This window comes from Telmatherina bonti (genome assembly GCF_933228915.1).
Source record: "Telmatherina bonti genome assembly, chromosome: 16".
Classification (NCBI taxonomy): Eukaryota; Metazoa; Chordata; class Actinopteri; order Atheriniformes; family Telmatherinidae; genus Telmatherina; species Telmatherina bonti.
The window spans coordinates 6399188-6425018 of record NC_136614.1 but is presented as its reverse complement, the minus strand read 5'-3'; the positions used below and the strand labels follow the sequence as shown (position 1 = coordinate 6425018).

The 25831-nt window shown below is 54.7% G+C and overlaps 1 protein-coding gene across 3 annotated transcripts; it reads right to left on the bottom strand.

Annotated features, from left to right (window-relative positions):
* Positions 1–1435: 1435 nt before the first annotated feature.
* senp6a (SUMO specific peptidase 6a) lies at positions 1436–25635 on the bottom strand. Of its 3 annotated transcripts, XR_013771619.1 has the most exons (24): positions 25521–25628; positions 21928–22021; positions 19540–19603; positions 18715–18818; positions 16260–16412; positions 15257–15327; positions 14165–14259; positions 13623–14007; positions 13197–13450; positions 12954–13091; positions 12322–12355; positions 12037–12228; positions 8494–8684; positions 6199–6389; positions 6003–6119; positions 5805–5927; positions 5636–5728; positions 4980–5284; positions 4810–4898; positions 4649–4737; positions 4495–4563; positions 3770–3920; positions 2835–3689; positions 1436–2703 (listed from the first exon to the last, which is right to left on the bottom strand). XR_013771619.1 is itself a non-coding variant. In XM_079255340.1 (23 exons), exons 1-23 carry the CDS (start codon positions 25549–25551, stop codon positions 3444–3446), a joined length of 3279 nt encoding a protein of 1092 aa, XP_079111466.1. In that variant the 5' UTR covers positions 25552–25628; the 3' UTR covers positions 1436–3443. The 3 variants fall into 3 exon arrangements, 2 of the variants coding, with proteins under 2 accessions (XP_079111466.1, XP_079111467.1); XM_079255340.1 differs by having other exon boundaries at positions 1436–3689; XM_079255341.1 differs by lacking the exon at positions 21928–22021 and having other exon boundaries at positions 1436–3689; positions 25521–25635.
* Positions 25636–25831: the final 196 nt, after the last annotated feature.

The following is a 25831-nucleotide window of genomic DNA, read 5'->3' as shown; positions in this document are numbered from 1 at the left end:
CACGGCAGTCTACTGCTTCCTGCATTACACAGGAATTAGTCTGGAACACACTCAGATTGGCCTTTTAGACTGGTTTCATGGCTCAGAAGAGACTGAGATGATGAGGCTTCTGCATAGAAGAAAACAGCTGAACAGTTCCTGGATCAGAAAACAGCTCGGATGAGAGCCAGACTTTCTTGTTTTACGTTATATTGATCAGATCTCCATTGTCAGGGTTGCTGGACCGACTTAAGAGATCCTGGAACTGTTGAACCCGCTTCATGTTGCAGAATGGTCAGAACCAGATGATGAGGTTTTCATCTCACTGACAAAAAATCTGTAAAAGGAGCAACTAGAATCCTAAAGTCGAGTTTATTTCAGTCCAAGATGCCACCAGGCTGCATGTCCCGATGTTCCACCTCTGGCTATCATCTCTGTTCAGGCAGATCCTCCAGATGATCTGCAGTCCATCAGCATGACAAACACCGGGGCTCATTGGCTGATAATGCTCATGTTTAGTCTTGTGGATAAATGATGTTGGTCGTGGGTCATGATGTGGTTTTTTGTCTCAGCATGGTGGTGGAGACCATGAGGAACTCACAGTGACCTATAGCACCATTGGAGCTCCTGCTGCCGCTGATCAGTGCAAACTCAATGCTTCTGTCCACAAAATATAATGAAGCATCTGAAATAATCATTTTTATTTACACCATTATCTTTCTTTATCTGGGCTGGCTGAGATGGATGGATAGATAGATTGAGATGGCAATAATGTTATTTATCTTTATGACTTAATCAGAAATGTGCTAACTAAGAATTAGCATATTTTATGCTAATAATGAATAAATCTGGTTCACAATAGTTTAAAATGTTTTCTGATGGGACAAGCAATATGTTTTAAAATATTAACTTGTCAAAATTTGGCAACATTTAATCAGCATTTATTTACAGGAAACTTAAGCTAACAACGTGTTTACAGCAGCACACTTCTACTAGCATAGCAGTGTTAGCATCAGATGGGCTTTTACTTCACTGCATTTATTTTAATTCACTTTAGCATTAGTTGTCAAGTGGCTTCTGTACAATAAAAACATAGTTAAATATAATAAAGCAGTTTAAGTATATTTTATATCCGTTCAAAGAAGTTTGTAGGTAATTCACTGTGCAGTTGCAGATACAAGTCTACTAGAGTCTACTAGAGTCTAACCTTAGTGGCGGTAAGGTTTCTGGCTACATGTTGGCAAGTTGACCCCATTTCCATCAGGTCAAACATCGTCACCATTTAAGTTAATATTTCTTTAAAAAGTAAAAAAACAACAACAAAAACCCAAACCAAATCCTTAATTCTACCTAAAAAAAAAACAAAAAAAAAACAAAACAAACAAACGTCACCCAAATCACTTCGGGCATTTTATTTTGAAAGGCTTGCAGGAAGTGGTACTTTAATGTACGTTGCTTGTAGTTCCGGTCAGTGACCAGTAGGGCAGATCGCCGTTTGCAGACGTTCCATTAGAACTTCACTTCAAACGTTTTTTGTTTTTTTTTACATTTGATTTAAAAACAAATGTTCTATACATTTTGCATTTAATAAAACAAAGTAAGTGGAATACCTGGTGAAAAAATACTTTTCTTTAAATCAAAAATTTCCTTCTAAACATTTGGATAATTCAAAAACACAAAAACATTTTTTGCGAAAGTGTTTAGTAAATTTCTAAACAAAGTGTATTTTTATATTTACAGTATTTATAACACATTTTGTGAAACCAATAACAATGAGACCACTTTAACCAGATCCCAGTTCAGAAACAGAGTTCCTTTAGTTTTCTCCCTTAATGAGAAACTAAAGTATTAATTCTACAAAATGCATATTATTTATAACCATATTTCCTTGTATTTCTGACAGAATGGACATACTGATGTAATATTCTGATCAAACCAAACAACCATAGATGCTTCACTGCAGAAATGCAACAAAAACTCAAATTTACAGCTTTAAAAAATATGAAAAAGTCGAATGACACTTGAAAAGAATGCTACGATTACATCTTTGTCACAAAAATATTTTAAACATTTTTGAACATTTTTAGACAGAGATTGCAGTTCCAACTTATTTTTTATATCCAGTCTGTTACAAACATACACTGTTGCATTTCCAACCCAGACTTGGAAAATGTTCTTCAAACAAAGTTATTTTCATTATGACAATGTTTTAATATAAGTATGACAGAGACAGAACTTGGGTTCCATAAGCAGATTACCGCTAGCGTTGCGTTTTTTACCTAACAGCGGCCATGTTTATCAGTTGTGTCCCGTATGATGAATAAAGTCACTTTATATCAATACTGTTCACAACAGTTTCAAGTAATTTCCATTTAATTCAATATTAAGTAGACGTTTTTTAACTGGTTGTAGACGCTGCTGTGGCCACTGGAGGACAGCCGGCTGCTTCGCCTCCACACAAGCATCCGCTCCACAAGCTGCTGTCACGAACAAACTAATCTTTTAGCTTAGAAAGTAGAACAATTTGTTTGGAGAGAAACTTTATAATAATCTCGTGGAGCTCCGTTGGTTCCTCAGCTAAAAGAGTTAAACAGGTGTTTTATTTTGAAGTTGCAGAAAAAGGAAGTTCCGTCTGTTGCATCCCCTGGTGGCCACTAGAGGGCAGAAGCTTGAGGCTCGTACTGGCGGCGGCTGGAAACGTTGACAAACGCGTCCAGTTAGAACCTGTAAATAAATAAAAGAAACATTTTAAAGAAAATATGTTTATAGAAACTTGACATGAGAAGAAAAGTGGGAAAACCTGATGTTACTGGCGTGTAAACTTTAAAAAACTAATATTGAACAGAATGTTTTACCAGGAAGTCGTGTGTCTGGATCCAAACCGGTGTGTGTGACGTTCCAGAACATTCTGCAGATTTCTGAGGAAGGTGAAACTGTCGGGTCTCACCTGGAAACGAGCTTCAAATCTGCATGACTCAAATGAACATTTCCTCCAGCTCGGCGGACCTGCGAACGTTTAGCATCTCACGCACACACTGCACAGCTTCCATCAACACACATGCAATAAGCCGAGGAGGAAGAGGAGGAGGAAGAGCAGATGCTCTTGCATCTTGTTCTGCTTTAATGATGATAAATTCATCCAGTGGACATCAGACAGAGAAAGCAGCACAGCGAGCGGCTGCAGGTGAAACCGTCTCTCCCGGCGGGGAATAACTTACAAACAACAACAACCTTCTTTATTCCGCTAAACGTGTGGAAGCTTTAAAATCCCAGCGTGGCGGAACCGCACAGAACCTCCTGGGCAGGAAACGTCGGGAAACTACGAAGGCAGCGGAGAACGGCTCCGTTCATTTTGTACGAAGTTAAAGGCGAAGTCTGACGAAGAACGTCTGAAATGTCGAGATGAAACCAGCAGCCGACAATCCGGATCGGCCCGAGCTGAGGATGAGGAGAACGAGGGCCGTTCAGGGGCTGATGGGGCGGTTTGGGGGTCCGTCCATCAACCCAGACGTCTCTTCGACCTCCTCGGGAGAGTCTGGCTCCGCCTCCAGGGGCTCCGCCTCCAGGGGCTCCGCCTCCTTCCTGTCCAGGTCTTGTTGCGTCTGGATCTTCAGAATCAGGTCTCGGATCTCCTCACGCTTCGTCTTCATCCTTGACGGAGGAAACCAGTCCGACAAGTTCAGCGGCAGGTGGAAGCTGGGGATCGGGTTCTGAAACACGAGGAAGAGGAGCGGCGCAAAGATGAAGCAGCGGGACACAGCACCAGGAAGAAGAGCGTTGCTATGGTTACCTCGAAGAAGCTCTCCACATACTGCAGGATGTAAACACCGCAGTCGCTGAAGTTGTCCTGCTGCGGGACACGTGGGCTGGACCCCCGCATCACCTCCTTCCCAAAGCTCCGCCCACTTCCTTTACGCACCTCCCACTCCACCTCCAGGTACCTAAAACAGCCAGAGATCGCATCACTGTTAGACCCAGACCTGGTCCATGATAGACCCGGTCTACACTACACCAGGTCCATCCCAGACCCGGTCTACACTAGACCAGGTCCAAGCTACATCTGGACCGACTCAACCTGGTCCAACCCAGACTTGTTCTAGGCTAGACCCGGTCTATCATACACCGGGTCCATCCCAGACCTGGACTGAAACAGAGCCAGTCTGCAGAACATCTGGATAAACTGCTTGCAGAACATCTGGATAAACGTCAGAACATCTGGATAAACTGCTTGCAGAACATCTGGTTAAACAGAACATCTGGATAAACTGCTTGCAGAACATCTGGATAAACGTCAGAACATCTGGATAAACTGCTTGCAGAACATCTGGATAAACGTCAGAACATCTGGATAAACTGCTTGCAGAACATCTGGTTAAACAGAACATCTGGATAAACTGCTTGCAGAACATCTGGATAAACGTCAGAACATCTGGATAAACTGCTTGCAGAACATCTGGATAAACATCCCGCTGAAAAACCCGCCATCACATGGAACGGCGTGCTAGTGAGACTCACTCTCTGAGGGTCTTGACCACGGTGGAGCGGGCCGGTCCGCGCAGCGAGTCCATGATGAGAATACACGGCCTGGAAGCAGAAGAAGACAACGTCTGTAGACTAGAGGGGAACGGCGGCGTGGCACCCTCCCCCCAGCCAGACGGCGTCCACTCACTGCCTGCAGACGGTTGGCTTGGAGGCCAAACTGGAGACGTCGGAGGCGACGGCATCTTCAGCCAGAGCCCCGTCCTCGCTGCACTCGTCCTGCAAGCAGACGGGACACGGTGACGGGACGGAAGACGAAGGACAGACGGGGGACAACAGGACGAGGCGTACCTGCGAGGAGCTGTGGTCATCGGAGAAGGTGTGGCTGTCCTCGTCTCCCTTCACCGAGCCGTAACACACTCGGATTCTGTGCAGCTCGCCTGGAACACAAACAACAGGATGGCAGGTAAACAACGACACAGAACCAGACTGGATCAGAACCAAACTGGTAACCAGCTTACTGGTGTAGTGCTGCTCGGGGTCGGCCTGTCCGTTCCCCAGTGGCTCCCGGACCTCCTCCGACGGGTCCCCCTCAGCCGGACCCTCTGCAAACCCCTCAGGGACATCAGGGGACGGCTGCTCCGAGGAGCTGTCCAGCCCGTCTCTGTCTGGGGACAGAGGACGGCAGTGGTCCGGGATGTTCTCCTCTGACTGGAAGTCTGCAGCCGATCCAGAACCCGGTACCGGACTCGTGTACTGAGGGTTGTTCTCCAGAACCGGACCCTCGAGGCCCGGGAAGCAGATGACCGCCAGATACCAATGAGCTCTGATGAGAGAAAAGACGGATTCAGCGCAAGTGGAGCGAGACCGGACGGTCTGGACTCATCAGCTCTACAACACATTCCACCTGGTTCCACAAACCCGTCCAGACCCGCAAGACCACTCTGGAACAGCCACGTTCTGGCAGGACCTGCTGACCCACCACAAAACCACCAGACCTAAAATAATCACTTCACAGCTCAGCACCACTACAGACTCCTGCTGTCCCGGTCTACTGGATCCGAACACTGCAGAGACCAGGACGCAGTGGGACAGATGGGGGACAGGGTCCAAGACCAGGACATGGAGGATCCTGGTTTGGTCCAGAAGCAGCTCAGAGCAGCTGAAACAAACTCACGACTCGTTGATGGGGACGAAGATGAAATCCTTCTGGAACAGATCCACGTGCCGCGTCCAAGTCTTCACCCTGTTGTGCTTCCTCTTCTGGATTCTGGGAAACACATGAAGGTGAAGTGAGAAGTCTGCACCTCAGAAAGCGTCCCGTTCGTTGTTCAGCAGGGACTCACGGCAGGCTGGTGGTCTCCGGGCCGGTCCTGCGCTCCCTCTGGTTCAGCCTTTTATAGAAGAAGGAGCTGAACACGTGGATTCTTTGTGCGTCCTCCTTTTTCAATTTTTCTAAAACTAAAAATCTGAAAGAGGAGAAGCGTGAGATTAACTTTTCGCCAGACGTCTTGTTCATGGATCCGCGGAGAAACCAAACTTACTTTAAATAAAAGTCGATGATGACATCATTGAGGAATTCTCCGTCGTTAAGGCAGTGGAGGTCTTCATTAGTGACCAATATCCCACCTTTGGCTGGAGGGGGGGGGTACACCATCAACCTGGAAAACATGTCAGATGTCACTTGCACAGCTGGAAATGCAGCTGTTTGTCTTCCACAGCTTCTAGTTGGACACTCACTTCACAACTGGTCCGGAGAAGGTGGGCTGGAGGTCCGTCATGTCCTCATCCTCACCCTCCAAGTACGAGCTGGTCTGCTGGCGGGTGGCCATGCGTGTGCGTACGGGTACGTTCACTGGAATCACAGTGGAAACTTGCGCCACCTTGCCGACTGGGGAAATGTGGGCAACTGCTGGAGAAGCCGGTTTCACCTGGAGAGGATGAGAGGGACATAAAGACGAAGAATAAATACTATCCTAATCGGAACGAAATTACATGACGTCACCCGTAGGTTTCTGAAGAGCGGAATTGAAGCTCGGTTAAGCAGGCTAAAGTCGCAATTTTAAGTGGCTAAAAACTGCTGTTGTTCTACATTCCGCTTTCTTGAAGCCACCTCAACTGGTTCCTCTCGATGCGGAGGAGCAGCGGCTCTACTCTGATCTCCTCCCGGATGACCGAGCTCCTCACCCTATCTCTAAGGGAGAGCCCGGCCACCCTGCGGAGGAAACTCATTTCAGCCGCCTGTATACGAGATCTCCTTCTTTCGGTCACGACCCACAGCTCATGACCATAGGTGAGGGTAGGAACGTAGATCGACTGGTAAATGGAGAGCTTCGCCTTCTGGCTCAGCTCCTTCTTCACCACGACAGACCGGCGCAGAGTCCACATTACTGCAGACGCCGCACCGATCCGTCTGTCGATCTCACGCTCCATCCTTCCCTCACTCGTAAACAAGACCCCGAGATATTTAAACTCCTCCACTTGAGGCAGGACCTGATTCCCGACCCGGAGAGGGCAATCCACCCTATTCCAGCTGAGGACCATGGTCTCAGATTTGGAGGTGCTGACTCTAATCCCAGCCGCTTCACACTTGGCCGTGAATCGCTGAAGTGAGAGCTGGAGATCACGACCAGATGAAGCCAACAGGACCACATCATCCGCAGAAAGCAGGGTCCCAATCCTGAGGCCACCAAGTCGGATCCCCTCAACACCTCGGCTGCACCTAGAAATTCTGTCCATATAAGTTATGAACAGAATCGGTGATAAAGGGCAGCCTTGGCGGAGTCCAACCCTCACCGGAAACGAATCCGACTTACTACCGACAATGCGGACCAAGCTCCGACACCTGTCGTACAGGGACCGGACAGCTCGTACAAGGGGGACCGGACCCCATACTCCCGGAGTACCCCCCACAGGAGCCCCCGGGGGACACGGTCGAATGCCTTCTCCAGGTCCACAAAGCACATGTAGACTGGTTGGGCAAACTCCCATGCCCCCTCCAGGACCCCAAAGAGGGTATAGAGCTGGTCCACTGTTCCGCGACCAGGACGAAAACCACACTGCTCCTCCTCAATCCAAGATTCGACTATCCGGCGGACCCTCCTCTCCAGGACTCCTGAATAGACCTTACCAGGGAGGCTGAGGAGTGTGATTCCTCTGTATTTGGAACACACCCTCCGGTCCCCCTTCTTGAAAAGGTGGACCACCACCCCCGTCTGCCAATCCAGAGGCAACGTCTCCGATGTCCACGCGATGCTGCAGAGATGTGTCAGCCAGGACAGCCCCACAGGATCCAGAGCCTTAAGGAACTCCGGGCGGATCTCATGTCTGCTAGGATCGGTGGAAATTGACCCCCCCCATTCGGCCTGTTTGGAGCTGCCAGCCTGAGACCTGGTATGGACTCAAGGCCAAGGGCAAATTGTTTTCCTCGCCTGGAACCCAAACAACAATCATATCTGGATTCGGCTTCCCAGTGGCCATGGGCCGGCGCAACCCCCCCTGAGAACAGAAGAAGACATGTTCATAGACGCTCTGTCCCACCCTCCTCAACCTCCCCCAGTCCCCTCCCACATGACTCACCGCCTTCCTGGACTTTGTGTGTCTTGTTTTAGTTTGTGCTTCAGTGTATGAGTTTTTTTTTTCCTCTGTATCTTCGGACTGCGTCATCTGTGGCGCGGCCCGGAGTTACATGACCTTTTTTCCCCCTCGACCTCCTATTATCCTAATGCATCTCTGTTCTTACCTGTTATAAGGCGGCGCCGGTAAAACTGGCTGCGTGGCCTGAGCTTAAGCTTGGTTCTGTATTATTCTTTTGTCATTAATGTTACATGTCTGTATGTCAAACCTTGGACGAGCTGGCTTGAACTTTGAATTTCCCCTTGGGGATGAATAAAATATCTTTGATTTGATTGATTTGACCCAGTTACGTCCCAGTTTACATTCTCATACGTTAACCTGTGGAGTAAAACACGACTGGCTGGATCCTTCTGTTGAGAAAAATAAGGAAGCTCAACAGTTCCCGGTTCAGACACCCACCTTCTCCACCTTCTGCCTGGCCTTGTTGTAGTTGACCAGGCGGATGTTGGCCTCCTCGAATGTCAGCTTGGACGGGAAGTTGCTGAGGTTGTTGGTCTTGCCGATGACGCCCAGGATGTCCTCCAGGATCATCTGCTCCTTCATCGCCAAGCCGTTCTCGAAGATCAGAACGATGTACTTCTCGTCCATCTCTGCTAGAAACACGCATCTTTAGTTCACACTCCTTCACATCCGCTACATTCGATTTGTTTCCGTCGGCATTCCTCCATCTGGCGCTGCAGCATTCTGAACAGCTCTGTACTGGGACGCATGCGGGACCCAGTACTGCTCCCAGTATGGACCACACATCCTAATTCATGAATGAATCTCATGGAAATGCTGAGGAGGAGCTTCCTGTTCTTGTGTACGCTTGACTCTCTCCAGGCCTCCGGTACTGGTTTGGTCTGATCCGAGTCTAAACCAAGACTCTCCCACACCTGAACCAAACCAACGGCTCATTACAGGCACGTTGGAGAAACTTTTTATGTGGATCAAGTGTGTTACAGCAGGGAAACAGTAAAACCTGCAGCTGGATGAGCCAGGATGAGGATCCCGGTGTCGCAGTTAAACAAAACCGTTGGGGCTTCCGTAGACAAGCCTCTAGAAACAGAACGCGACGCCACCAGCTAGAGATGGGACGCCACCGGCTAGAGATGGGACGCCACCCGCTAGAGATGGGACGCCACCCGCTAGGGACGGGACGCCACCAGCTAGGGACGGGACGCCACCAGCTAGGGACGGGACGCCACCAGCTAGGGACGGGACGCCACCCGCTAGAGACGGGACGCCACCCGCTAGGGAAGGGACGCCACCCGCTAGGGACGGGACGCCACCAGCTAGGGACGGGACGCCACCCGCTAGAGACGGGACGCCACCCGCTAGAGACGGGACGCCACCCGCTAGGGAAGGGACGCCACCCGCTAGGGACGGGACGCCACGCGCTAGGGAAGGGACGCCACGCGCTAGGGAAGGGACGCCACCAGCTAGAGACGGGACGCCACCCGCTAGGGAAGGGACGCCACCAGCTAGGGACGGGACGCCACCAGCTAGGGAAGGGACGCCACCAGCTAGGGAAGGGACGCCACCCGCTAGAGACGGGACGCCACCCGCTAGAGACGGGACGCCACCCGCTAGGGAAGGGACGCCACCAGCTAGGGACGGGACGCCACCAGCTAGGGAAGGGACGCCACCAGCTAGGGAAGGGACGCCACCAGCTAGGGAAGGGACGCCACCCGCTAGAGATGGGACGCCACCAGCTAGGGACGGGACGCCACCCGCTAGAGACGGGACGCCACCCGCTAGGGAAGGGACGCCACCCGCTAGGGAAGGGACGCCACCAGCTACAGATGGGACGCCACCAGCTACAGATGGGACGCCACCAACTACAGATGGGACGCCACCCGCTAGGCCCGCTAGAGACGGGACGCCACCCGCTAGAGACGGGACGCCACCAGCTAGGGAAGGGACGCCACCCGCTAGGGACGGGACGCCACCCGCTAGGGACGGGACGCCACCCGCTAGGCCCGCTAGAGAAGGGACGCCACCCGCTAGGGACGGGACGCCACCCGCTAGGGACGGGACGCCACCCGCTAGAGATGGGACGCCACCTGCTAGAGACGGGACGCCACCAGCTACAGATGGGACGCCACCCGCTAGGGACGGGACGCCACCCGCTAGAGACGGGACGCCACCCGCTAGAGACGGGACGCCACCCGCTAGGGACGGGACGCCACCCGCTAGGGACGGGACGCCACCCGCTAGAGACGGGACGCCACCCGCTAGAGACGGGACGCCACCCGCTAGAGACGGGACGCCACCAGCTAGGGAAGGGACGCCACCCGCTAGAGACGGGACGCCACCCGCTAGAGACGGGACGCCACCCGCTAGAGACGGGACGCCACCCGCTAGAGATGGGACGCCACCAGCTAGGGAAGGGACGCCACCCGCTAGGGACGGGACGCCACCAGCTAGGGAAGGGACGCCACCCGCTAGGGACGGGACGCCACCCGCTAGGGACGGGACGCCACCCGCTAGAGATGGGACGCCACCCGCTAGGCCCGCTAGAGAAGGGACGCCACCTGCTAGGGACGGGACGCCACCCGCTAGGGACGGGACGCCACCCGCTAGGGAAGGGACGCCACCCGCTAGGGACGGGACGCCACCCGCTAGAGATGGGACGCCACCCGCTAGGCCCGCTAGAGAAGGGACGCCACCCGCTAGGGACGGGACGCCACCCGCTAGGGACGGGACGCCACCCGCTAGGGAAGGGACGCCACCCGCTAGAGACGGGACGCCACCCGCTAGAGACGGGACGCCACCCGCTAGAGACGGGATGCCACCCGCTAGAGAAGGGACGCCACCCGCTAGGGACGGGACGCCACCCGCTAGGGACGGGACGCCACCCGCTAGGGACGGGACGCCACCCGCTAGGGACGGGACGCCACCCGCTAGGGAAGGGACGCCACCCGCTAGGGACGGGACGCCACCCGCTAGGGACGGGACGCCACCCGCTAGAGATGGGACGCCACCCGCTAGGCCCGCTAGAGAAGGGACGCCACCCGCTAGGGACGGGACGCCACCCGCTAGAGATGGGACGCCACCAGCTAGGGAAGGGACGCCACCCGCTAGAGACGGGACGCCACCCGCTAGAGAAGGGACGCCACCCGCTAGAGACTGGACGCCACCAGCTAGAGACGGGACGCCACCCGCTAGAGAAGGGACGCCACCCGCTAGGGACGGGACGCCACCCGCTAGGGACGGGACGCCACCCGCTAGGGACGGGACGCCACCCGCTAGGGACGGGACGCCACCCGCTAGGGACGGGACGCCACCCGCTAGAGATGGGACGCCACCAGCTAGGGAAGGGACGCCACCCGCTAGGGACGGGACGCCACCCGCTAGAGATGGGACACCACCCGCTAGGCCCGCTAGAGAAGGGACGCCACCCGCTAGGGACGGGACGCCACCCGCTAGAGATGGGACGCCACCAGCTAGGGAAGGGACGCCACCCGCTAGAGACGGGACGCCACCAGCTAGAGATGGGACGCCACCTGCTAGAGAAGGGACGCCACCCGCTAGGGACGGGACGCCACCCGCTAGGGACGGGACGCCACCCGCTAGGGACGGGACGCCACCCGCTAGAGACGGGACGCCACCCGCTAGAGACGGGACGCCACCCGCTAGAGACGGGACGCCACCCGCTACGGACGGGACGCCACCCGCTAGGGACGGGACGCCACCCGCTAGGGAAGGGACGCCACCCGCTAGGGAAGGGACGCCACCCGCTAGAGATGGGACGCCACCCGCTAGAGACTGGACGCCACCAGCTAGAGACGGGACGCCACCCGCTAGAGACTGGACGCGATCTGAAACATGTTTGGCTTCATCTGACCACGTTAGCAGTGAGGTTAAGGAGGGAGCGAGGCTCAACGTTCCCTTTGCAGCTAACAGAATCAAGTCACTGCTGCGTCCTGCAGACGCCCCACGGCAGTTGGAGATACTCACGTTCCTCGGCGCAGTCGTACCACTGACCCTCCGCCTCGCGGGACATGTTAAGCTCGGTGCGCAGACGGACACACTCGTCTGGAGTTGTCTGGAAAAACAAGACGGGAAGTTTTCGGACGCTGCACCACTCGCAGCTGATCAGCTGGGACGTGCGAAGGCAGAGCTTCTCCACGCTGCCGGTTTCTGGGTTTGCTGTCAGACAGAAGGCGACATGTCGGTCAGCGCCGCTGGCGAGCAGTGAAACAATCCAGCATTCCCCACGCTCCCCGTCACAACCTTTCCTACCTTCGGTTTCCAGCTGGATGCTGTCGATGGAAAACTGAAAAGAAGAAAGACAGAAAGAATCAAACTCTTCAGAAAGAGGTGTTTCCATGGAGACACGATGACGTCCTCGACAACTGTTATTTATTCCCGTCAGACTGAAACAACACGCTATGCAGAGATTCATACGTGGAATTTACGTCTTTTCCACCCGTGTTGCGCTGAAAACGTGTTTTTTCTCAGAGCTAGAGGTGGGTTTTCACCACGCAGGCGTCCTGTTGCAGCGGTGAACCGGATCCACCCAGAACACTCTTCCCGGTTCGGACAGTTTTCCCACCACACGGCGAAGAGGCAACACCGCTCTCCCCAGGGGGCGGTGCTACCGCAGGCTAACAGGAAGCTCGGATTTCTACACGTCCTTTACACGCCCAGTGTACAGAAAGCAGGTCTGGACCAGAACCAACTCTACCCAGACCGTTTCCTCCGAGGGCGGGAAGCAGATTACAGAAAGCAGTAAAATGGCGAGTTTCCACCGCCTCCAACACCACGACCGTGGCGGCGGAGGGACCGGATTCTAGTCCAGGAACGAGACCTGGAAGACGGGCAGCGACGTCTGCTGACATTCGGGTATCATACGCAGCGACGGATCTACTCACGATGACAGGCTTGGTCACCATCCTGCGCAGCGTTCCTATCCTCACGCTCCGACACTCCAGGATGATGCTGTCGCAGTTGGTGGAGGCGGTTCGGGGCTTCTTTGTCTTCGGGACAAACGGCTCCGGTTGGTTTCCAAACTGTAAGAAGATCAAAGCATCAGGAGGAGCGGCGGCAGGAAGACGCTCAGCTTCCTCGCCAGCAGCGCTGCAGGTCCACTTCCTGTCTGAGTCTGCGGACCCCACCTGGTCTTTCATGCGGGCTCTCCGTGGTATTGTGATCTTCATGTCCACATCTTCAAAGAAGTCCACGTTCAGCTCCTCCTCCTCCTCCTCCTCCTCCGCGCTCTTCACCGCCGCCTCCACGCGGCCTCCGGAGGGCGCCGGGGAGGAGTGGGCGGAGTCAGCGGGTCGGGGGGACACGCTGTCCAGCCGGTTCACGCTTCCTGTGCTGGCGTTGTCGGCCCCCTCCTCTTCCTCATCATCACTGGACAGGACAACTAAACAACACAGAGGCGTTAGGATGGAGACGGGGGGCGTGTGATAACTGCTCCACCAACGGGAACATATTGATCCGTAGTAAGAATCAATGCTGATGGCATCCCGGTCTAATCGATCAATACCAGCCCTGACCCATCCAGTAACCAACGACAACCGTCTCCTTTCACTCACTGGGGTCGTTGAGGCTGGGCCGCTGCGCCGCCGTCGCTCTCTTCCCTTTGGTCGGGGACTCGGCCCCGCAGCTGGACGTCCCGGCCAACAGGGGGGTCCTGCCGTTGTTCAGAGGCAGCAGCCCCCCCCTGGTCATCCGTACGGGCAGGGTCTCTCCGCGGGACACCCTCATGGTGGTTCCCGCTCTGTAAAAGTTCTGAGGGAGGTTGTTTGGTCCAGAGGAGGGTTGGGATCTGATGGGGGGTCTGGGGTTGGGGAAAGACGAGGCGGCCTGGTGATCGGGGGGCAGCAACGTACTCCCCCCACAGATCTGACACTTGCTGCTGTCCTCGCTTGGCTTGTTGCACTTCAGGCACACAGAGTGGTAAACGGTCGGCCGGAGGAGCTGCAAGGGAGACACGTTCATTTCATTACTTTCACTTAGACCAGAGAGCGCCGCGTCCCAGAGAGCGCCGCGTCCCAGAGAGCGCCGCGTCCCAGAGAGCGCCGCGTCCCAGAGAGCATGTGGGTCAACATAACATAATGAAGCGTGAAGCTCTTACCTCGGCTGTTTTGACCTGTGGTGAAACACTGCAGACATCGTCCAACGGTCGTCTCTTCTGCAGGACGCGCCGTTTGATGTTCAGGTCTCCCTCTTCTGAAAGATGGATGAATAGATGTCAGGAAGTCTGCTCCTAGGATCAGTCTACAGAATCTAACTTCTGACGAGAGTTGGTAGAACTTCTACAACAGATGCAACAGATAAAGGAGGCGGGAACGTTCAGGCCGTCTTCCTGGGCGGGAACGTTCAGGCCGTCTCCCTGGGCGGGAACGTTCAGGCCGTCTCCCAGGGCGGGAACGTTCAGGCCGTCTCCCAGGGCGGGAACGTTCAGGCCGTCTCCCTGGGCGGGAACGTTCAGGCCGTCTCCCAGGGCGGGAACGTTCAGGCCGTCTCCCTGGGCGGGAACGTTCAGGCCGTCTCCCAGGGCGGGAACGTTCAGGCCGTCTCCCAGGGCGGGAACGTTCAGGCCGTCTCCCAGGGCGGGAACGTTCAGGCCGTCTCCCAGGGCGGGAACGTTCAGGCCGTCTCCCAGGGCGGGAACGTTCAGGCCGTCTCCCTGGGCGGGAACGTTCAGGCCGTCTCCCTGGGCGGGAACGTTCAGGCCGTCTTCCAGGGCGGGAACGTTCAGGCCCTCTCCCAGGGCGGGAACGTTCAGGCCGTCTCCCTGGGCGGGAACGTTCAGGCCGTCTCCCTGGGCGGGAACGTTCAGGCCGTCTCCCTGGGCGGGAACGTTCAGGCCGTCTCCCTGGGCGGGAACGTTCAGGCCGTCTCCCTGGGCGGGAACGTTCAGGCCGTCTCCCTGGGCGGGAACGTTCAGGCCGTCTCCCTGGGCGGGAACGTTCAGGCCGTCTTCCAGGGCGGGAACGTTCAGGCCGTCTCCCTGGGCGGGAACGTTCAGGCCCTCTCCCAGGGCGGGAACGTTCAGGCCGTCTCCCAGGGCGGGAACGTTCAGGCCGTCTTCCAGGGAGGGAAAAGAAAAGCCTGCACCACGAGAAGAAGCCTGAGGATCATGGAGGACATCGTGTCTGGCTGTCCTGTGAAACAGCTCGACGCGACCTGGAGGCTGTGAAGCTGCGAGCAGAGGGAACTCTACCTTGGACGTCCGGACAGGTGAGGACGATGCTGTCCACTTCCACGGCTTGCTGCATGCTGGTGAAGTCGTTTCTGCAGCGGAATAAAGCAAAGTTTCTGTCAGCAGCTGGAACTGGACCTGTTTCAGAACAAAATGCTCAAACTGCTGCATGTTCAGACATGATGACTTATGATGGACGTCATGAGACAGCAGCCTGGACCGGAACCAGATCTGTCCACATGCTGGAAACAGCGTTAGCTTAAAATCTGGTGGTCTGGTGGAAACCAGTGAAAATACCAGTTTTTCCTCCAAATGAGATGCGGACATTAAAGAGGAATGAGGACAGATTAAATATGTTGTTTTAATGGAAGCCAGTGGGACGTTTTCGCCACCTGATGCGACAGAAACACTAGAAACCCAAGACATGTTACTGCTAGTGTTCGACATATCCAACCCTGGTCACCAGACCCCCCCTCCTCGTATTTACCATCAGGTTTTTACCATAAAAGGAGGCAAAAGGTCTCGGAAACTGTACGAATCATAGACGTTAGCTTGCTTCAGGAAGAAAACGGACATTTTATTGCAGGTAAAAACTGAAAAACAACAGAATGTTACTCTAAACTGGTATTTTCCTGCTGGTTTAGGAATAAAGACTCGCAGACGTCCAACGTTACATAACAGCTGGAGGTGAAAGATGTGGGCAGACTCAGGTCTTACCTTTCCTTCAGATCAAGGCTGCATGAGAAGAAAACACAGTTTGGTCATACTTCAGCTCATCCTTCACAAACGTCATTTTTCAGCTCAGAAATCGGATCATCGTGTGACTTTAACGTTGTTTACAGAAACACACCAGTCATGTCTGAGGTTGCCTAAACGTGCACATGGAGATACGGCGAAGGGTCTGGTGAGTCCTGCTGCTACAACCTACACGGGTCACTAGTGGTACAACTTCAAGCTTTTTAACCTCAGCGAGACGAAACAGAAAGACGAAAACGCGCCTGCAGATCGGACATCGTTCTCTTACCTTTGGACTGAATTTCTTATCGTAGAGGGCACGTGTGCATGCTGAAAGTGGCGTCCTTGTAAGACAATTCCCTGTGAATGTGCAGGACTGAAGATCAAGTAGTTGGTTCTGCTGGGCGTCGGGGAGGACGTCGGTACCGTGAGCGGAGCTTCGCTGCGGGACAAAAGGGCCAAACATGGACGTCAGAGTTTTTCAGCGTCCACTGAAAAGAGCCTCAGGTTGCAGAGATGTAAGAAGCGTCATCCCTCTGCTTTCCCATTCCCAGCTTCCTCTAAACCAGTCCCTCCATTCCCAGCTTCCTCTAAACCAGTCCCTCCATTCCCAGCTTCCTCTAAACCAGTCCCTCCATTCCCAGCTTCCTCTAAACCAGTCCCTCCATTCCCAGCTTCCTCTAAACCAGTCCCTCCATTCCCAGCTTCCTCTAAACCAGTCCCTCCATTCCCAGCTTCCTCTAAACCAGTCCCTCCATTCCCAGCTTCCTCTAAACCAGTCCCTCCATTCCCAGCTTCCTCTAAACCAGTCCCTCCATTCCCAGCTTCCTCTAAACCAGTCCCTCCATTCCCAGCTTCCTCTAAACCAGTCCCTCCATTCCCAGCTTCCTCTAAACCAGTCCCTCCATTCCCAGCTTCCTCTAAACCAGTCCCTCCATTCCCAGCTTCCTATAAACCAGTCCCTCCATTCCCAGCTTCCTCTAAACCAGTCCCTCCATTCCCAGCTTCCTCTAAACCAGTCCCTCCATTCCCAGCTTCCTCTAAACCAGTCCCTCCATTCCCAGCTTCCTCTAAACCAGTCCCTCCATTCCCAGCTTCCTCTAAACCAGTCCCTCCATTCCCAGCTTCCTATAAACCAGTCCCTCCATTCCCAGCTTCCTCTAAACCAGTCCCTCCATTCCCAGCTTCCTCTAAACCAGTCCCTCCATTCCCAGCTTCCTATAAACCAGTCCCTCCATTCCCAGCTTCCTCTAAACCAGTCCCTCCATTCCCAGCTTCCTATAAACCAGTCCCTCCATTCCCAGCTTCCTCTAAACCAGTCCCTCCATTCCCAGCTTCCTCTAAACCAGTCCCTCCATTCCCAGCTTCCTATAAACCAGTCCCTCCATTCCCAGCTTCCTATAAACCAGTCCCTCCATTCCCAGCTTCCTATAAACCAGTCCCTCCATTCCCAGCTTCCTATAAACCAGTCCCTCCATTCCCAGCTTCCTCTAAACCAGTCCCTCCATTCCCAGCTTCCTCTAAACCAGTCCCTCCATTCCCAGCTTCCTCTAAACCAGTCCCTCCATTCCCAGCTTCCTCTAAACCAGTCCCTCCATTCCCAGCTTCCTCTAAACCAGTCCCTCCATTCCCAGCTTCCTCTAAACCAGTCCCTCCATTCCCAGCTTCCTCTAAACCAGTCCCTCCATTCCCAGCTTCCTATAAACCAGTCCCTCCATTCCCAGCTTCCTCTAAACCAGTCCCTCCATTCCCAGCTTCCTCTAAACCAGTCCCTCCATTCCCAGCTTCCTCTAAACCAGTCCCTCCATTCCCAGCTTCCTATAAACCAGTCCCTCCATTCCCAGCTTCCTCTAAACCAGTCCCTCCATTCCCAGCTTCCTCTAAACCAGTCCCTCCATTCCCAGCTTCCTATAAACCAGTCCCTCCATTCCCAGCTTCCTCTAAACCAGTCCCTCCATTCCCAGCTTCCTATAAACCAGTCCCTCCATTCCCAGCTTCCTCTAAACCAGTCCCTCCATTCCCAGCTTCCTCTAAACCAGTCCCTCCATTCCCAGCTTCCTATAAACCAGTCCCTCCATTCCCAGCTTCCTATAAACCAGTCCCTCCATTCCCAGCTTCCTATAAACCAGTCCCTCCATTCCCAGCTTCCTATAAACCAGTCCCTCCATTCCCAGCTTCCTCTAAACCAGTCCCTCCATTCCCAGCTTCCTCTAAACCAGTCCCTCCATTCCCAGCTTCCTCTAAACCAGTCCCTCCATTCCCAGCTTCCTCTAAACCAGTCCCTCCATTCCCAGCTTCCTCTAAACCAGTCCCTCCATTCCCAGCTTCCTCTAAACCAGTCCCTCCATTCCCAGCTTCCTCTAAACCAGTCCCTCCATTCCCAGCTTCCTCTAAACCAGTCCCTCCATTCCCAGCTTCCTATAAACCAGTCCCTCCATTCCCAGCTTCCTCTAAACCAGTCCCTCCATTCCCAGCTTCCTATAAACCAGTCCCTCCATTCCCAGCTTCCTCTAAACCAGTCCCTCCATTCCCAGCTTCCTATAAACCAGTCCCTCCATTCCCAGCTTCCTATAAACCAGTCCCTCCATTCCCAGCTTCCTATAAACCAGTCCCTCCATTCCCAGCTTCCTATAAACCAGTCCCTCCATTCCCAGCTTCCTATAAACCAGTCCCTCCATTCCCAGCTTCCTATAAACCAGTCCCTCCATTCCCAGCTTCCTCTAAACCAGTAAGAGTCGTCTTACCCGAGCCTTTTAGGCGCCAGCTTGCTCAGAGGCCTCATGTGGCTGTTCGGCCGGCTTTCATACGTTCTCAAGGAGTCCGAAGCAGCGAGGTGCCTGAAGGGAGACTGGAGAAGCAACACGCTGGGATTAGAGTCAGTCCCGTCTAACCGGCCATCTCGCCGCAAACAGTCACACGTTCATCCCATCGGCTTCCAATCAGAACCCCAGCGGCAGTTTGCCAACAGCTTCTAGCGTGGCGGAACCGGGACATCCATTACCATCAAGCCTCACTAAAGGCTCTTCCTGTCCACCAGGGTTAGGGTTGGCCCTAACCCTTTACTGTAGACCACCAGTCTGCCGGAGACACCAAGTCTGCCGGAGACCACCAGTCTGCCGGAGACCACCAGTCTGCCGGAGATACCCAGTCTGCCGGAGATACCCAGTCTGCCGGAGACCACCAGTCTGCCGGAGACCACCAGTCTGCCGGAGACCACAAGTCTGCCGGAGACCACAAGTCTGCCGGAGACACCAAGTCTGCCGGAGACACCAAGTCTGCCGGAGACCACCAGTCTGCCGGAGACACCCAGTCTGCCGGAGACCACCAGTCTGCCGGAGACACCCAGTCTGCCGGAGACACCCAGTCTGCCGGAGACCACCAGTCTGTCGGAGACCACCAGTCTGCCGGAGACACCCAGTCTGCCGGAGACACCCAGTCTGCCGGAGACCACCAGTCTGTCGGAGACCACCAGTCTGCCGCCCCTGCTTGGGGCCTTTGGGGGGCGCTGTCCTGCAGTACTGGGGGCCACCAGGCTCAGGTCAACACACCCGGAGACGAGAGAGATTTACCTTCTTGTCCTCTGTGGAGGGGTGCGGCTGCCGGTCCATGTCCTCCACGCTCACCACGCTCACACTGGGAACAGAGATAAAACCATCAGATCACGACTCCAGTCTGACCAGTTGACCCAGTTTAAAGTCTAATGTGTCGGAGTGAGGATAGAGTAGCCTGTCTCCATCATCGTCATCATCGGTTTGTTTGATGTTTGAAACCCATTTTCTGGCCTGCAACTTCAGTCCAAAGCTACGTGCACATGATGAAACTAACGTGCACGTCTTCCACAAACATTCTGCGTTCTAAACACAAACAACCAGCAGCGTCTTTGTACCAATTTCTCTCCACGTACATGTCCTCGTCATAAAAACCAGACACGTCGTACACGTCGAACCGAACCTGTCGGACGCGTCGTACTGAACCTGTCGGACGTGTCGTACGCGTCGAACCGAACCTGTCGGACGTGTCGTACGCGTCGAACCGAACCTGTCGGACGTGTCGGACGTGTCGGACGCGTCGAACCGAACCTGTCGGACGTGTCGGACGCGTCGAACCGAACCTGTCGGACGTGTCGGACGCGTCGAACCGAACCTGTCGGACGTGTCGGACGCGTCGAACCGAACCTGTCGGACGTGTCGGACGCGTCGAACCGAACCTGTCGGACGTGTCGGACGTGTTGGACGCGTCGAACCGAACCTGTCGGACGTGTCGGACGCGTCGAACCGAACCTGTCGGACGTGTCGGACGCGTCGAACCGAACCTGTCGGACGCGTCGAACCGAACCTGTCGGACGTGTCGTACGCGTCGAACCGAACCTGTCGGACGTGTCGTACGCGTCGAACCGAACCTGTGGGACGTGTCGTACGCGTCGAACCGAACCTGTCGGACGTGTCGTACGCGTCGAACCGAACCTGTGGGACGTGTCGTACGCGTCGAACTGAACCTGTCGGACGTGTCGTACACGTCGAACCGAACCTGTGGGACGTGTCGTACGCGTCGAACCGAACCTGTCGGACGTGTCGTACGCGTCGAACCGAACCCGTCGGGACGTGTCGTACGCGTCGAACTGAACCTGTCGGACGTGTCATACCGAACCTGTCGGACGTGTCGTACGCGTCGAACCGAACCTGTGGGACGTGTCGTACGCGTCGAACTGAACCTGTCGGACGTGTCATACACGTCGAACCAAACCTGTCGGACGCGTCGAACCGAACCTGTCGGACGTGTCGGACGCGTCGAACCGAACCTGTCGGACGTGTCGGACGCGTCGAACCGAACCTGTCGGACGTGTCGGACGCGTCGAACCGAACCTGTCGGACGTGTCGTACGCGTCGAACCGAACCTGTCGGACGCGTCGAACCGAACCTGTCGGACGCGTCGTACGCGTCGAACTGAACCTGTCGGACGCGTTGTACGCGTCGAACCGAACCTGTCGTACGCGTCGAACCGAACCTGTCGGACGCGTCGAACCGAACATGTCGGACGCGTCGTACGCGTCGAACCGAACATGTCGGACGTGTCGTACGCGTCGAACCGAACCTGTCGGACGTGTCGTACGCGTCGAACCGAACCTGTGGGACGTGTCGTACGCGTCGAACTGAACCTGTCGGACGTGTCGTACGCGTCGAACTGAACCTGTCGGACGTGTCGTACACGTCGAACCGAACCTGTCGGACGCGTCGAACCGAACCTGTCGGACGTGTCGGACGCGTCGAACCGAACCTGTCGGACGTGTCGGACGCGTCGAACCGAACCTGTCGGACGTGTCGGACGCGTCGAACCGAACCTGTCGGACGTGTCGGACGCGTCGAACCGAACCTGTCGGACGTGTCGTACACGTCGAACCGAACCTGTCGGACGTGTCGTACACGTCGAACCGAACCTGTCGGACGTGTCGAACCGAACCTGTCGGACGTGTCGTACACGTCGAACTGAACCTGTCGGACGCGTTGTATCTGTTGCATGTGTTGAACCCGTCGGAATGTGTCCGTCCTGTCGAATGTGTCGAACCCGTCGGATGTGTCCGTGCTGTCGGACGCGTCACACGAGTGGTCGGTTTCATGCAGAAGAGACGGATTAAACCAGACGAGGAGAAACCTTCCTGCTCGCGACCAAACCATTGGTAACGTGTCGAATCCTTCCGCAGTTTTAATACGACTCAGCTCAACGTTCTTTTCAAACCAAATCGCAGCTCGATTCTCCTGCACATGAACTCACCTCTTCATCACCAGTGCATGGTGGCGATGAAGCTGCACTACGGCGCCGCCGCCCACGGCCCTGCAGAGGCCAACAGATACCGCCGGAACGGTGAAAACAAAGCACCTAAGTGCAGGTATGAACGACCGGCGGCGCTTCGTCTACATGTGGCGTCATGGTGGTGCAGCCAGAGCAGACAAGTTGCTTACTCGTGTCTCCTTTCCTCTTCGCCGCCGCCAGGACGAGAAAAGCTCCAGCTGTGCTTGAACCCTCCGTCGCGCCTGGTCTCTGATCGATCCAGGGCTTGAACAACAAACCAGACTCAGGTCAGTGCAGGTTCACAACATCAACACGCATGTTGCAAAGCAACATGGGTAAAATACGGACATATTCCTGCAGTGGCTCAACACAACTTCATCTCTCCGCTCGCGACTCAGATCACATCAGAAAGAACATGTTAAAGTCACGCGGGGGGACGGCAGCTTTACAGGATGAAAACGGCTCAGGTGGTCCTAAATCGTCCAATCAGAAGACAGAGGTGGTTGTCTCCTTCCATCCAGGTTGGGTTCCTGCCATGGACATGGCAGGACTGGTTTGTGGGTCTGTAAGTTTGTTTCGTCGCTGGTGAGGAGGACAGCCAGCAGGTCCCTGCAGGTTCTCCATGTGTACCTGCTGCAACACACCTGACTGGCAGCTCAACAGCAGACATGCTCAGAGATCCAGATAAGTAAAACCAGGTGTGTTGCAGCAGGGAAATATGGAGAACCTGCAGGATGGTGGGCCTTGGGGACCATGCCCCCCTGAACCAGTTGACCCACGGCTAGTTAACACATGGCAGACACGGAACATCTGTACGCTCACAGCAACAGACGCCATGATGTAGCATTCAGGGTCGTCACGGCAGTGTGGTTTCAGGCGCACGTTATGGACATCAGGATTAAACCTGCTGAAGGATCCTGACTGGCTGTAAACATCTGGATGATGTGCTTCTCCACAGCGAGAGGAGTTGTGTGAGCGTTTAGATGGGAATATTTCCGGCTGTTTGTGTCGAAACGAAACGTTTTTAACATGAAGTTTCTGCATCTTGTCAGTCGATTGGTTTCTATACACAACCAGAACAGGTCAGCAGACAAACACAACCTGGTTACGGTTCCGACGACGACCAGGCCTGCAGCTTGGAGGAAACGCCACAAACACCCCGACTTCCATTTCTTCCTTAAGCAGCCGAAGGTTTCAGGCGAAGAGAGGAGAAGGAACAACGTTCAGCAGAATTATCCGGCTGGGTTACACGGCGGCAGCAAACGTGTGACGGGCTCCTGACCGGAGCCATGACCTCTGCAACCAAACCACTGTGCCGCTGGAGGGAAACCCTCCCAACTGGGAACAAACCACTCTGCCGCTGGAGGGAAACCCTCCCAACTGGGAACAAACCACTCTGCCGCTGGAGGGAAACCCTCCCAACTGGGAACAAACCACTGTGCCGCTGGAGGGAAACCCTCCCAACTGGGAACAAACCACTCTGCCGCTGGAGGGAAACCCTCCCAACTGGGAACAAACCACTCTGCCGCTGGAGGGAAACCCTCCCAACTGGGAACAAACCACTCTGCCGCTGGAGGGAAACCCTCCCAACTGGGAACAAACCACTCTGCCGCTGGAGGGAAACCCTCGAGATCTTGTTCTTTTGGTCACAACCCACAGCTCATGACCATAGGTGAGGGTAGGAACGTAGATCGACTGGTAAATCGAGAGCTTCGCCTTCTGGCTCAGCTCCTTCGTCACCACGACAGACCGGTGCAGAGTCCGTGTTCAACACAAACTGCATCTGCAGTGGCGGTTTCACTGGGACACCAAGCAGACGCCTGTCTTCTCCACAGCAGTGAAGCAGACCTGCCCAGTACTTCCTCCCCCGTCCGCATCCATTTAGGACTCTCTGCGCCGACAACGTCTGACTGAATATTGTTCCTCACGCTGAACTGCTTTCAATGAACCTGAAAAACATTAATGACCCATCAAGGGGCACTGGTAGTTACACACACCACCTAAAGACCCGACATTGTCTGTCAGTCAACCAACAGCATCCACTCTTCCTGCACAGAAGTTTCCTCCCATCTGGACCCAAAGCAACCGCTGCCAGCCCGGCAGGTGGGGTTCAACGTTATCAGGTGGGGTTCAACGTTATCAGGTGGGGTTCAACGTTACCAGGTGGGGTTCAACGCTACCAGCCCGGCAGGTGGGGTTCAACGCTACCAGCCCGGCAGGTGGGGTTCAACGTTATCAGGTGGGGTTCAACGTTACCAGGTGGGGTTCAACGCCGCCAGGTGGGGTTCAACGCTACCAGCCCGGCAGGTGGGGTTCAACGTTATCAGGTGGGGTTCAACGTTATCAGGTGGGGTTCAACGTTACCAGGTGGGGTTCAACGCTACCAGCCCGGCAGGTGGGGTTCAACGCTACCAGCCCGGCAGGTGGGGTTCAACGCTACCAGCCCGGCAGGTGGGGTTCAACGCTACCAGCCCGGCAGGTGGGGTTCAACGTTATCAGGTGGGGTTCAACGTTACCAGGTGGGGTTCAACGCCGCCAGGTGGGGTTCAACGCTACCAGCCCGGCAGGTGGGGTTCAACGTTATCAGGTGGGGTTCAACGTTACCAGGTGGGGTTCAACGCCGCCAGGTGGGGTTCAACGCTACCAGCCCGGCAGGTGGGGTTCAACGTTATCAGGTGGGGTTCAACGTTACCAGGTGGGGTTCAACGCCGCCAGGTGGGGTTCAACGCTACCGGCCGTCGACAGACCAGGCTGGGAAAATGTTCCTGTTTACTCTCCGGCCTCCAATCACAAGACGACCTGATGCTGTTTTCGTGACCTGGTTTCCATGGAAACATTTATATTCTGTCTTTCCAGATCCAAGCTGCTCCCTGCAGGACATGTGGCACTGATCTGAATGAGTACAATCCAGTTTAGTGGAGACTTCCAGTGTACTGGTTGGACTGGGAAGAACTTTATTTACCAGATCGGACTAATGCTCCTCCTGACTCACTGCTTATTTCCCATGTTAGATCAGCTGGTGTACAAACACACATCTCACTTTCTTTCTGCTTTCAGACCAGGCCTTGATGCCTGAGGCTGAATCCGTCCTGCAGGCTTCAACACAACACCTGCCCTGCCAGTGAGCAAGGCAGTAATGCAACCAGCATGGAGGAGGGGGGTTGCTTCTGCTGCAGGGTATCACAATGCACATGAAACTTCCTCAGTCCACGGCCTGGAAATGGTAAATATTCCCGCTGGAGAGCGCGTGCAGAAACAAAACCCGCTGCGGGTTAGCATCGTTAGCTTAGCACGCAGGGTGTTGGCATCCGAGCAGCTGGGTGTCACCTGCAGCAACACATCTGGTCATTTCTCTTTATTATTGTAGATGTCTGTGTGTCAACGTGTTGTGGTCTCCAGCAGCCCTACAAACACAGGAAGGGTTAGGAAGGCCCCTGCTTTTGCTACATCCAGCTCTCACGCTGCAAGTTAAGCTAACACGGCTAGCTCAAGCTTGCATCCCCGGTTCGAGTTTAAAGGTCCCCCCACTGGACCGGACCCCCCGGCCCTGGTCTCGTCCACATGTTCGTGCCTGGAGGAAGACTGGCCCACAAAGCTGGCGTCCCCCCGAGCTTTGAGGAGCAAGTTAGCCGTTAGCCGCCTGGCTGCGGGTCCACGGATTAAGGGTCGGTTAGGTTTTGTCACCGGGCCAGCCGGCGCGCTTCAGTGGGCAGGAATCCGGGTAAAACGGCTGCTGTCCGGGTCAGGCTGTGTCACGGCTTACCTTGGAGGAAAACGCTTCTGTTGTGGGCCATGTTCACGCCATGATCCGCTTCTTACCACCACTGCTTTGCAACTCCTCAGGTCGCGTTTCAAGCTGCTGCCACCGTCAAGAGGAAACTTCCAGTTCCGGAACTCCTACGATTTCAAAATAAAGGTCTTTCCAGGGGCGAATTATTTAAAGAAAATATGTTTTGTCAAAACAACAACTTTGTTTTTATTGTTATTAGCTTGCTTTCAGACTGTACTTGGCCTTGTTTTCACTATAAATCTATCTTTAAATATCATTTCTCTTCATTTATATCATTTGTATAT

Bases quoted from the DNA above. Each gene is read 5' to 3' on its own strand.
- senp6a (XM_079255340.1), bottom strand. From the start codon at position 25,551: ATGGCCCACAACAGAAGCGTTTTCCTCCAAG. The intron at 8,685-12,036 runs GTGAGTATCTCC...TGTTTCTAGCAG, and splicing joins GTACGACTGCGCCGAGGAAC to AGATGGACGAGAAGTACATC. The intron at 5,928-6,002 runs GTAAGTTTGGTT...CTCCTCTTTCAG, and splicing joins ATCATCGACTTTTATTTAAA to ATTTTTAGTTTTAGAAAAAT.